General features: G+C 36.8%; 1 protein-coding gene across 3 annotated transcripts in view; it reads left to right on the top strand.

Moving 5' to 3' along the window:
- The window catches only part of LOC113054402 (UV radiation resistance-associated gene protein-like), an 87,773-nt gene that overhangs the window by 31,007 nt on the left and 42,669 nt on the right, over nt 1-14,097 (top strand). For all 3 annotated transcript variants that reach the window (XM_026219935.1, XM_026219934.1, XM_026219933.1), the window contains exons 10-12: nt 877-964; nt 1,377-1,437; nt 3,465-3,630. In XM_026219935.1, the coding sequence (XP_026075720.1) occupies nt 877-964; nt 1,377-1,437; nt 3,465-3,630 (315 nt within the window). The remainder of the gene's footprint in view (nt 1-876; nt 965-1,376; nt 1,438-3,464; nt 3,631-14,097) is intronic.

Genomic DNA, 14,097 nt, shown 5'->3' with positions numbered 1-14,097 from the left:
TTGTTCTTTTTCTCTTTCGTCTCCGTGTCATTTGGACTCCTTTATTTCCTGTCTTCCAGCTGACTTTGGCTGGTTATACAGTAGCTCCAAAAAGCATTTAGACAGTTTAGGACACTAAAAGCATACTTAAAATATGTACATTTTATGCTAAAAACTTTCTCAAAAGTCAGTTTTTTTTTAAACCAATTGTTCCCATGTTTGTTTTTAGTGGATGCACGCACACAGGTTTCTTAGAGTAGTATATTTACACATTTGTTTTCATTTTCTATAGTAATAATAATAATGATATATATTTTTTAGAATTTGTATTATTATTATTAACAACTATAGTTTTTACTATCATAACTTTTATTATTATTATTATTATTTTATAATAATAATAATTTCAATATTAATTGATTGTTATAATTTTTATTAATTTATTGCAATAATAATAAAAAATAAATATCAATATAGAAATAAATAAAAATAAAGATAAATTATGATAATACAATTATTATCATTATTATTATTATTACAGCAATATAATATTTTTAATTATTCATTTAATTTGTTTAATGTATTTATTAAATATAATAATATTATTATTAATATACTACATTACTAATAATATATTAATTTATATCAGTCTAGAAATAAAGATTAATAATAATAATAATAAATGCTATCAGAAATTATATGTATTAGCAAGATAATTATTAAACAATATTAATATAGAAATAAAAATATATTTTAATTTTAACGATATATATATATATATATATATATATATATATATATATATATATATATATATATATATATATATATATATATATATATAAAACACTTAATTTGAATATATATTGATTTTTTTCTGTGTTTGTTCTTCAACAGAGAGGTGTTTCTAAAATCCAACGCCCAGCTCACCTTCCGCTGTCGTCAGCTTATATCAGAGCTGTCCTACATTTATCCCATTGATGTGGTGAGTGTTTAACTCCACACACAAACAGTTTAAACACACTCAGCAAAAACAATCATAATAGAGCTTCCTGTCTTTTTTGTTTTGTGCTGATGGCTGGAGCACGTGGCATGTTGGGAATGTTAGAGGTCTGGGTCTTTTGCAGACTCTGGTGTTACTGGCTGTTAACAAGTTTGGGTTTCCCACCATCTCAGTATGACCTAGAACTACTGTTCAGTGCGTACATTGACTGGTGCCCACAGAGTCCCGCTGCCAGTCAAATCAGCTTACAGAGTAAAGCCAGTGAAAATGAGCAGAAAACCACATTCATACCAAACTATCCTCTGTCAAGCTTTTTCAGCTGCTGTATACAGGATTTGATTAATCGGCTGCTCCTGCTGTGCTCACCACTGCTTTTCTGTTGTTTTCCTTGCAGAACAATCAGAATGATTATGTGATTTGTGGTGTCAAACTGCCCAATTCAGAAGACTTTCAAGGTAAGTTTGGAGTTCGGCTATTAAATACACTTGATGAACATTCCTAAGTTGAGACAGACCGATTTATTCCCTAACCAATGAATTGCGCATTATTTTGCCATTTTCAGGTTATAGTCTAGGCCGACAGTCATGCCAAGAAGTGTTTGCTTTCTCTCAAGTCAGTCCACAATGAGTCCTCATTTTCTGTTCTCTAATATAGAGTGAATCTTTCCAAGCATACTAAGCGGAAGGAGGGACCTAAACCAGTGCTGTCAATCTTATGATTAAATCAGATCAGAATCAGATACAGCAAGTTTAAACTCTTCTGGAGAGGAGCTCTTGAATCCCCTGTCAGTTCTGCTTCACTTCACTTCTTTAGTCTGGCAGTGGATCACAGGCTTCAGGCCATCAATCAATCATCCTCCTCTGTTCTGATCGGCGAAGCCCTGTGTCCATGGAACCCTTCAACTTGTGGTCATGAGTGAGATCACTCATAGAAATAACCGTGGTCAGACCTTCTGACTTCTCCCAGTATATAAGAGAAAAGGGTTTTATTAGGGCATTCTTCTCCCAGTTCCCTATAGTTAGGCTTTTGGGGTTTTTAATAAGGAAAATGAATTGTGTTTGATGGGTACAAGTGATGTCCTTTGTTGTGCTGGCTGTGGGGAGAGTTATTCATCTCATTTCCCATGTGTCCTTTGGGCAGCACTGTATGTGTCGCAGGGAATCAGGTTTGGCTTTTTTCAGGCAGGGAAGGCATGACTTCAAAAGAACAGAGAGGTTAATGGAAGCCAGGTTGAACTGGGCACTCAGCGACACGCATATTCACATACATGCGTGTGCAGTCCTTCACATATGTAGCTATTGCTTGGCACACTTTCTCATGCATTTTGAAAGCACAAAATGACAACTCGTATGCATGTACAACTTATTATACAAAATATATCTCCCACAGCTTTCCATAAGTGATATGGTCTGTGTCCACAGCGTGTTGTTTTCATTTGGAAATGTGTGACTGTTCTAGCATGGAAACCGTCTGTTAGCTAAAGCGTAGTGAGTACAGTGGAGCACGTGTAGCTGCAGAGATGTCTGGGGAATGTAGTTTGGATGCATGTTTATGATAAAGCACAAAAAGTATGGTTTTTATGGCTACTTGTTAGAGTTGCTTAGCAAACAAATATTTTTTCCTTGGCATTTGGGCTTTTTGTTTAAATTTACCAGAAATGCCCCGAAAGGTTGCAGTTCAGACAAAAACGGGGCCATCAGAGTGATTTAGATTGCATATAATTATTTAGGAAATGCACACGTCGCAGTGTGATTATGCACATTTAAAGACTGAACACTAGCATTAGCCGATCCTTGTTTTTTTTTTTAGAGTAGCTTTTAGCCTCTGGTGATGCCTTTGACCCCATCAGGAAAGGGCATCGCTGGAGTGAAATGAAGTTTTGCATGATATAAGGTTGTTATGCGGCTCCCTATAACTCAACCCTAAGAAGACTGAACAAAATGAATGGCCTTTATCAGCTTCCATCAACTTAACAAATGGCCTCTGATTTATAACCTCAGATTGGAGTCAGTGAACTTCAGTTGTTGGGACTCATCCTTTAAATCAGAATGTACAAATCTTGACTTCAACTGAAATGAAGAACATTTTTGTGCATTGTGACTTTTATTTAATGTTCTCAGACATAAGATGCCCATTTTCTTCATGGAGTTATGACTCTTTAGGGTCTGCGACATCCTTTGGTTAAAATTCCTCAATGTTTAAGCACCCTTTTTACCTTGTTCACATCATGTTATTAAATGATAAAGAGCTACTACTCACTCCACCCCCTCTCTTCTGTTTTTTGACTGCGTCCTCAGTGGCTCTGATGTTCAGTGATCCTAAAAATCTTCTTTCTTAAAAGATTTCTTTCCTTTTTGATTTTGGGTGGTTAAATATGACCCAGAACGTTCTTCGAGATTCACCTGTCTTATTTGAGTTTTATTTGCTGTGAAATTTTCTCTTATTTGAGCCTTTTGTCTGTGTTTTCCTCTGTTTGCTGCAGCAAAAGATGACGGGACTGTTGCGGTGGCTCTGGGTTACACGGCACACCTGGTGCTGATGATATCCAGCTTCCTCCATATTCCACTCAGGTATCCAGTCATCCAGAAGGGTTCCCGCTCCTCCATCAAAGACACCATCACTGACAAACTCTCAGAGAAGGAGAGAGAGTAAGAATGTTTTTTTTTCTTTCAGATTCTTTAAGTTTTATTGCTTGGTGATTAATTACATTTTTCATTGCTCTGTATAATTTTTTTGAAAATTAATAGTTGACAGTAGAAAAGCAACAAAAACAAACTAATTGATTTATCTTATGCATTACGTTCTAAAGACTTTCTTCCCTTAACATGGGAATATTTATGCATCTTTTTGAACCTGCGGTTTATGCGTGTGTAATTTGTCCAACTTGTCTGGTTCAGTATGTGTGTTCAGTGGTGGTTTAAGGCCCTTTTTGGATTAAACGCTACTTAAACACCGTGGGGTTCTGACTTTCATGTGCCCACCTCGCCTCCCTTTCATCCATTCCTTTTAAACTCTCTTTTCTTTCATCTTTTTTTTGTTTTTTATCTCATCCTCCCTCTCAGTAGATTACCACGTCTGCTGCAACATGGGAGATAAATAACATCCCCGAAAAGAGGGTCTCACTGGTGTCTTAAGTTTGTTTTTGAGCGTTTTTGTGTATTTTACTAATTTACATTTTTTCAAAGCTGCATAACTTCCTGACTTGAGATTTTAGTAGAGTTAATTTGTAATGTACATTTTATGTGCTTTTTATTTGTAATATTTAAAGGGTTTAATTCTATTTTGTTTGATTTTATTTTATTTTTTGTCGTTTTTATACGGAAGCCCTTTTCTGCTACAGAAAATTATTGTCACCTTTTTTTCTCACAATTCTGAGAAAGAAAAGTCAGACTTGGAATATATAAACTTTAGGGATGCACGATATTGGATTTTGGCCGATATTCGATATGCCGATATTTTCAAAATAATTTTGGCCGATACCGATACCGATATATATATATATATATACAAATTTTTTTGCCTGATATATTTAAACTTTAATTTTACTGAAGAGAAATCCATGTATCTCTTCTGTACTGATTCTACCATAAATGTATTATTTTACAAATGTAGACAGACATTCACACCTGAAAAACAGGTCTTGGTGCTGCTCAGGATGACGGCTCTTAAGATGTGTAATCATATTTGTAGTGTTGAAAGACTGTTGTTTTACGCCTCCTCGCATCACTTGTGCTTTACAAATATTGCAAATAGCAACTTTGTTATCTGTTTGACAGATCTCGAAATGCCTCCACACAGCTGACATGTTGTAAGTTTAAGTTTGTGGCACTCAAGCTACGTTCATGGTCGTCGCGCGCGCACACCCCCCCCTATCGGTTTGGCTCATCGGCAGAAATATTCATATCGGCCGATGCCGATAATGGTCATTTTAAGCTTTTATGGGCCGATGTGCCGATATTATCGTGCATCCCTAATAAACTTCGAATTCTGAGTTTCGTACAATGTTCTCGCTGTTCTGAGCCATTCTGACTTATTTTTCTTATTTTACATCTTTTCCCATACTTTTGTTAATGGTAGAGAGATTTTTATTCATTCATTTATTTTTATTTTTAATGACATTTTTATGAAGCCCTGAGTTACAGGTGTATTGTGGTTATTTGAAGATAGCAATATTGAGCGCATTCCAAGATTCATTCTGTTCCTCCAAATCTGTTTGTAAACAGTTTTACCTTTGATATCTGTTCTGTGTCTATAACTGTAGTGGCTAGAGTCACATTTCATCATCTAATGGGATTCTCACGCAGTTCTTGAAACCACCATGTTTGCCTGGTCTGCCATGAATGCAGTTATTTCCCCCTTATCTTCATAATTTCACGTTAAATTACATCCTCAGGGTGTGATGTTGCCCTATCGTGTGTTAAGATGCTTGTAATTGAATTTTTGTGTGCATGCTATCTCTTGGTTGCCATGGAGAAGGATGCACACGCTTCGGGCTTGGCCTTTGGAGTCCAAAGACCTTGGAATTTTAATGCCAGAATGTATGGGCACTGATATTAAAGCGACAGCTACCTCATTCAAATTATTGTTTTTCTGTGTTTTGGTGCTGTAACTAAGCAGGAGCGATTCAAGAAATGAGGCTGCTGGTGTGTGCTGATTACATGTCTGCGGTGCACATGCCCAAAGAGGTATCACATTCCTGCATTCCGCACATGGCAAAAAGCCCCTTAATGAAACTCGCAATAAAATTGGATTTTTATAATCAGATGGGCCCCCTATTTGAATGACGGGGGTCGAGATGCCTTTCTCCACTTTTGATGTTGGATTAATGGCTGATTTCAACAGCTTATAAATGAGGAGGAAGAAGATGGAGAGTTAAGAGAGAGGGGGTTGTGCCACCTCTTCCCCTCGTGGTGTATGATGACTTGATCACGCTGCATCTAGGGATTGGCACATGTACTCAGAAGTGACTCAGGAAAAACAATTACTGCATGATTTGATTGATTTTTTTAACATGTATTGTAATTTTTATTTGTTGCAATGGCGTTTGGCAGATACTTTTATCCATGCATTTGATGTACACTTTTTCTCAATTCATGCATTCCTTGAAAACAAAAAAAGTCATAAAAGCCATAAAAAAGGCACAATGTTCTTTTTTTTTGTGCTACAGGAACTTTGTGGTTAATTTTTGTTATTATTAATAATAATAATAATAAATTAGCATATTGAAATGATTTCTGAAGGATTGTGTGGCACTAGACTGGAGTAATGACAGGTGAAAATTCAGCTTTGCATCACAGGAATAAATCACATTAAATTTACTAAATTAAAATTGTAACAATATTTCCCAATATTACTGTTTTTATTGTATTTTTGATTAAAAATAATACATAAATGCAGCTTTGGTGAGCATAACAGACTTCTTATTAAACTGTTTGATTGTTTTTGATTATGCAATTTAAAATCATCCATATTTAAATATTTAAATGCATCTAACTTGGTGCATTTGCATCAAACTACACATCATTTTGTAATAAATGCAATTAAAAGCTAGTTTGTAAGCAGCTTGAACTACTAATAAGCTACTGTAATGTAGTTCAACCCAAAACAAATCTTCTGCCATCATTTTCACAACCCTTACTTTGTTGGAAAAAAAACAGTTTTCAATATCTTGAGTGTTCCGAAAAAAGAAAAAAAAAATATGCAGGTTTGGAACAACATGAGGATGAGTAAACGATTACTACATTTTTATTTCCATATGGACCACCCCATTTAAATTAAAAGATTCACTACTTTAAGTGACGCTTAGCTAATCCTCAACTCTACACAGACAAAATATTTTTCAAAAAGATTCAAAATAGTGTCTGATTTATCTGTTGAGTCCTCCAGCAGCAGAAATGTCCACATCTCTAACAGTGGCTGGCTCCGATTAGCTCTTGCACATTTCTGATTTTCAGTTATGTCTAGCCCAGACATCCCCCACCAAGGGTCCCGATTTGTTGCGTTCAACATTAATGCCTACATCCCTAGATGTTCTGCAATTTTCAGCTGCATGAATGTAACTCAATAGGCCATCTTTCGGCAAAGCAGAAACCCTTTACAGGGTTCAAAGACAGTACATTCGGCCGCCCACCTCCCACTCTGCCAGTCACGGAGACTCCCTGGAGACAGCGCTGTTATGAAAGTCAAACAACAATCAGGATACACTCTTCGTGACCCTCAGCCTGTGTGTTTGTGAACGTACACCGCCATTAGCAGCAGCTGAGCAGGGGGTGAAGCTGCTCAGCTGTTAAAACGGTCCCATGTATGTGTGTTTGCAGATGAATCAGGTGCCGCTGAGAAGATGAAGGTCTAGCCAGTCAGACGTCAGACTCCAAAGCTCATTAAGATATGAGTTACAAGGAGAAGGAGAAGGAGAATGGAGGGACCTATGTAGACCTCGTAATTAACTCCGCACGAGCCTGGCCTGTACCAGATCATATTATCCCCACTCCAACTGTTACCCTGTGACCTCCACACACCAAAAGTTACAGCAATGTGAGCTGTAATCAGTCCCAAGGTGTCATTGTTTAACATTGTGTTAGCCTTATGCTTGATAAATATGGTTTAAATCATCTTCACAATCTCTCTCATGGCCTGTTGGTCTGGCGTTCATATGTCTGTCTGTTGTAGCAGGGTCTTGAGTTTGTGTAGTGGGTTTTCTCCTAGCTGCAGTTTAGGATGCTCATTAAACTCCTTCAGTTTAGGAAGATATACCAGAGGTCTTCATAACTGCACTTACTGCATGAATTTTCTTTGTAGTCTGTGGTTGTGATTTTGGAGCTCTAGTATGCAAGTAGTCATTTAACAGATGCTTTTATCCAAAGTGATTTGAAGTAAACTTGGTACAGGTGCGTGCTCAAGGCTGGGCTGTGCAAAATTCAGAATCAAAGAATTGGCTCCTTTTCAGTTCATTAGCATGAATTTGAATGGAATAGACTAGATAGGTTTTCTGTTCTGTTGTTTTTTCTCTGTCTATCTGTTTATCACTTATTCAGTTTTGTCGGTCTGAGTGAATTAAATACATGTGAATCATATTCAGTTTATCTATCGTTTTAACATTTTGTTTTCTACCTGTAAGTTTTTCATTCTGTCTGTTCTTCTGTCTATTATTCTATAGTTTTTTATTCTGTCGGTGTCTGTTGTTCTATATTTTTTTCCCTCTAAACTCTAGAAACTTTCAAACTTCAAAGGCTTTAAACTTTGAAACAAGACACACCTCTATTCAAATTCAGTTCAAACTCATTCACAGTTCAATTCTGAAAGCCACACAATCATAGATTTCCTGGTTGTCGGTCAAAATCACAACCTTTCGGTTACCAGCTCAGATCTTTTACTACTATGCCCTCTGATCTCCAGTTTTTAGACATTTCTTACTATTGTGCATAACAAGACTATAACTGTTCCCACAATCTGTAGATCATCTTCATCCAGTCTCCTCGTAGGTGTCAGTGAGGTGGCCCATAAGCTGGAACAACCTCTGACCCCACCTCCCTCAAATTGTTTAGGGTTTCATCAGATCACCCAGCGTGTGTATACACAGATCGAACCCCAGGCCAAGATTTATCCATCTGATGATAAAGCTGTCAGGACAATGATTGTGAATAAAGATGAGTGAAGTGTGAGTATCGTGGCAATAATTTGTCATTTTTCATTGAAGTACAATCATAGAGCCAGAAATCTTCCGTGAGATCCTTATTAGATGATCATGAATTTTGATGACTCATTGAATTGGAATTCTCAAATTAATAATTATTCCATTATTTTCTATATCCAGTCACTTTTGACTTAACTGATCTGTGATTAATGAGATGCTGGAGAGATGTTATTAAGAATGTGACTTGTTTTTCTATGCATTCACTTACTGAAATTATACTGTTATCTTAAAAGCTTAACTTTAGATATAGATATTCTTGAATTTCTAGCCTACTGTGTACATAAATTGAGATCTAGAACTGTCAGGCCACTTTCCCAGTGTCATAACTGTGAGGCATTTGGAGATCTTGTTTTCTATACTGTCACTTTCTGAAATTATCTTATAATGGCTCTGTTTCAGATCCTAGTGAATGGACTACCTAACCTAGAAATCATGTTAAGGCATCTTATGCACTCTCACTGCAAAAGTTGTTCCGAACCGTAGGCAGCAAAATAATGCTAATTTAAGTTCTGAAGCAGCATCAAATTATATATTTTTTTAAGGACAATGCAATCAAGGTAGATTGCTTAAAACACTGAGTAGATAACTTGATGGAAGAAATCAGAAGAAAAATTTGTTGTTGCCCAATGCATTGGAACAAATGCATCCAAAATGGTGGACAGAGTGGATAGAAATGTGTATTGTATAATATATTTATATATTAAATAGAATATATATTTTACAGATTTTTTTGTGCTTGATGAAGTATCAAATTGTTAGCTCAGTTGTAATGCTGAAGTGTCTGGTGTTGTTTCACATTAATTTGTTTGATTTGTTTACCCCCCCTATATTATTATGTGGATCTGTATGTCCCTTTAGCTGTAATCATAGTGTCAGGCCACATTCCAAAGTCACATTCTTAGTAATTTCCCTGTTTATTTGATTTTACAGCTGCTTAAATTGTGCAGTGGTCATCCATTAAACCTGATCATTCGCTGGAATATCAACCCACCAGTCTTGTAAATGAAATCTGACGAATCCCATTTCGACCATAGAACAATAACTTTCGACATGCAGCCTTAATATTTACACTCTTCTTTCCACTACTTTTCCTTGTTATTTAGCCATAACTTCCATCCAATTTGACGTTAAATGCACTAATTGGACTGACAGGAATTGGCTCTCAATAACTTTCTGGATCAAAGTTCAGGCCCATATGGGATTGAAGGCGTAAATTTAAGGTTAGCAGCTCTGACCATTAAGCTACCACCACCCCAGGCCTTTGCTTTCTTTTCTTTTTCTTTCCATGCGTATTAGAGCGTTTGTGTCCCAGTGAGACAATCTTGGACTGCAGTTCTGCGGTTCCTTCCTTCCTTCTCCACTTGGGATGCCTCATCTGTGACCAAATGATGCGGTCTGGAGTTTTTTCACTCCTATACCAATATGATCTTCTATTCCTTGACCCTCCTCTTCTCTTAATGTAGCACTACACAATTTGTACACACAGTTCTTTTTCCATAACATTCTTTGCAATCTTGGAAGCTTCTTTCGGTCCCCTTGGTGCATTCTTGAAATCCAGTGAACTCTAACATGTTGCGCCCACATTTCTTCACTTCAATCCCATCGCAGCACGGCAGATTGCCGCAGAGCTCAGAGAGGCCTGGAGATGTGGTCCAGATGTACTCTGGGTGATGGAGTCCAGAGATTGGCCCATTAAACCCAATCCCCCCTCTCATATTGGCTTTTATTTGGAACTATATGATGGCGCTGTCCACTTTTTCAGAAGGACTTTATGACAAGCATAAAAATGGAAGTAGGAATTGACATATCGCTCCATGAGTTGAGGAGTTGCCAGCTTCGGCTCCCAGACCAGAGAGGGTGGTCGTGAGCTCAAAGGAAAGGAAAATTATTATTTTGATGATGTCTGCTAAGATGGATGTACTTCCTTTTTTGGGGTTGACTGGTTGTTTTATTTTCATCTTTGAAGGGATCACAGCTTAGTTCCTCCTTGTCCGGATGCATGTCATGAGCAGCTCCTAATTGCAGACATGTCATAAAATTCGAGAAATACCGATCAAACCATTGCATTTTGTGAGCAGTGTGATTTATAACATAATGACTTCTTGAAGGGCTGATATCATCTGAAGACTCGTCAGTCTTTTATGTGGCCCTCAGGGACGAAGTTTGACGGGGCTGAAAGTTGATAAAAGCGCTCATCATAAAGACAGAAGCGTGGAGCCAGGCTGTACCCAGCAGCTGAATACCTCATCCCTCTGGCTGTCTTCTGCTCATTTCCATCCCTCTGTCTTCAAAATGTTCTCGAGTTGTGGATCGTGCCATGCTTCCATTGTTCTTGAAATCATTCAGCTCTTGTTATTATCTTCAGGTCCAAATTGTCTCCATCTTTAAGCATGTTTTGAGTAGTCAGATTAAACTTGTATATGTTGGGATACCCGTTTATGATGCTTGGAAAGCCTTCTTATTTGAAATGACTTATTTTGATTGCTCCGTTTATTTTCCTTAAAATTGTCAACAATCTTGTTTGTAAAAAAAATGATCTTGTTCTTAGGTGTTGGTCTTAAGTAGTTTTCCAGTCTGGAAGAGGTTTATGGTCTTCATTATGTTTCGTTCTTAACAGGGCTGCACAATATGCTGATTAGATGAATATTACATTTTATTGGGGAAGAAAATGAATATTGGTGCATCCCTAGATCTTCATATAAACTTTATTTTCTGTATTTTCATTGGAAAAAAACTGACCAGCTTCAACTTCCCTATTCAACTTTTGATTGTTGTTCCCTTTGGTCTTCTGGTATTTGAATGAGAATCTTTATACTCACGCTGCAGTTTTCCAGACTAGCCACGATCTTCGTTATGAAGTTTTACTCTTCGCATCCGCTTGGCGTGCGACTGGGCCTCGATGAGAGTTAAGGGAATACTGCAGCAGCCTGCCATTTGGTGGGTGGTCGGAGCAGATCATGCATAAGTCCAGGAACTGTTGATAATCTTCCCAGCTACTCCAAATGACCTGCACTAATGTATACTCTCCACAAGCCTCGGCATATGTGTTCCGCCTGCCTGTTTACATATAATAACTGATACTCCAAACATGCATAATAACGTGCTATCTCCTTTTCTTTTTGTGCATATATGAAACATACTTTCAGCGTTCCCACTATGCACATTGTTCATTCATTCGCCATTGAAATAGAGAACATTCCCCATAACTTACGTGTTTTTAATGCAGTTTCAGGCGTGGGGAGTCATAAATCAACCTAGCTGCTTTTAAACAAACACCTGCCTCCAGACTGTCACCACTAATGGCAGCACTTGCCGTATAAATCAACCGTAGCTGTAACTACCAATATCATTGAAACGATTACACTGAGCATCTGCCATGCAATGCTGTTTTAATCGCTGATAGCCTTGTTGTAACTGTTCTGACATTTTCCGCCTGTCTTTTAAAACATGCGTTTGTCTTGAAAAGGTCCAAAAGAAATTTGTGGGTCACTTAACCTGTCATCTTAGTTTCTTTATGAGCTGGTGTAAGAGAATGAGTTGTACAACCACCCCCCACCCCCAGCTGTTTAATTAAAACCAGAAATGAGGCTGGAGAACAGGAAGAGAACACTTTTTACTGTATGTTATAGTTATTTATTATGCAATCCATCTGAACTTTTTCATATACCCTTTTATTAAGTTAAATATTTCTATTGCTTTTGCGTGCGGAATGTTTGTTTGCATAACGTTTGCAGATGATTTTAAAATGATCAAAGCAGGACTAAACAAACTGTAGAATAAATTATAGTGGCCCTGAAAGTATTTAGACACTTTGTGTCACACTTAAATATGTAGGAATGTGTTTGCATTATATAATGTAGCTCACCAATGTTATTTACTTTAAAGTCTGCATTAAATGATATTTCACCCACTTAATTTTCTAAATGCATAGTCTAGATCTTATTATCTTATTATATTGACTTTTTTGTAACAAAAGATCTTCAGATGTACTGTTGAATGAAGCTGATTTCCTGTTTGTGAATATGTGATAAATCAGAAGTGATTGCATTAGGAGATGAGTTAGTTTGTTGAGTCTGCTTTAGAGTGGTCAATTCTTGGCTGAGCACCATCACTTTGTCATAGAGTGGTTAAACAGAACATAGCGCTTGTGTGCTAACATGAGGTCATGAAATGATTCGAGGTGACGCATGCAAAACATACACTCACTCAAAGTATATGTAAATATCCGGTCTCATAAAGGAGCTTTTTGTAATCGTACATGCCCGTCTAGTCTCTCTTCTCCTTTTGTTTAGTTAGTTTATGATATCACACTAAAAAACAACCACAAAAAAAAAGGATTGGTGTAGGATTTATTACTTGGTGTAGAAATTACAGATAAATTACACCATTACAAAGAAAAGGCAAGTAATGCATTAAATAAGCAAAAATATTTTTTTTTGGTAAAACATACTGCTGTGTTCTAATCGTGTTTTATTTGCAGCTTGAATAAATCATTTTTTACACTGGTGTGAGTGAGAGAGAATATGAAAAGCGTCAGAAGGAAAGTGAATGAGAATCTGTGTTGCTGTCATGTTCAATTATCAAAACCTTTTTTTTTTTTTACATTGAGTAACATTCCAGATCATGCTTCAGAAGGAAGTTTCAGCAAATGTGGGACACATGGAGCCTTGTTCGTGCGGTTGTCTTATCTCGTCACAAATATTTACTGGAAAAGTACAGCTACTGGTGACACCCCTGCGTTTGAGGAGGTACAACGATGAAAGCAAAGTTGCTATAAGGTTCTGGATGGGACAAATTGTCTCCACAGTGCCCTTAAATCAGTTGGTTAGGGTGAGGTGTGATACAATGTTGTCTTCAGTCTCACCCACCCACACAGACACACACACACACACACATTTATTTATATAAATAATAAGTATTATTTATGTATTAAAAATTAAATGACTTAAGATGGTTTATAATAAGTATATTTATTTATTTATAACCATAAAGCAATTAAATAAAATGATTTAAAATTGTTTAAAAATGTCTCTTATTTCTTTTTATTCAAAAAGAAATATATATTAAAATGAATAATTATTTACATTTTTATTTTGAAAACAATACTAAGATTTTCAAATGTTTTAAGTTACTTGAAAGATGAATGATATCCAGCTAAACTCATCCATTTGCGGTGTTCCTTGTTTTGTGTGACATTTTGCAAGGTGTGGGGTGAATGTAAGTGTTATCCTGCCATGTGAGAGTGAGAGTGAACATTTCTCCAGGGCTCAATGTAATTCTTCACATTTCCAATAGTGATAAAACCATTCTCATTTCCTTTCCATTTCTCTCTCTTTCAGTCCTCTTACCTGAACTCACTTTTCACATAAGTACGTACACATGCTTACACCCACACACAGACACACACACACATAGACGCATA

This window comes from Carassius auratus, chromosome 35 (assembly GCF_003368295.1).
Source record: "Carassius auratus strain Wakin chromosome 35, ASM336829v1, whole genome shotgun sequence".
NCBI classification, from domain to species: domain Eukaryota; kingdom Metazoa; phylum Chordata; class Actinopteri; order Cypriniformes; family Cyprinidae; genus Carassius; species Carassius auratus.
This window is presented reverse-complemented; position numbering and strand designations above follow the sequence as displayed.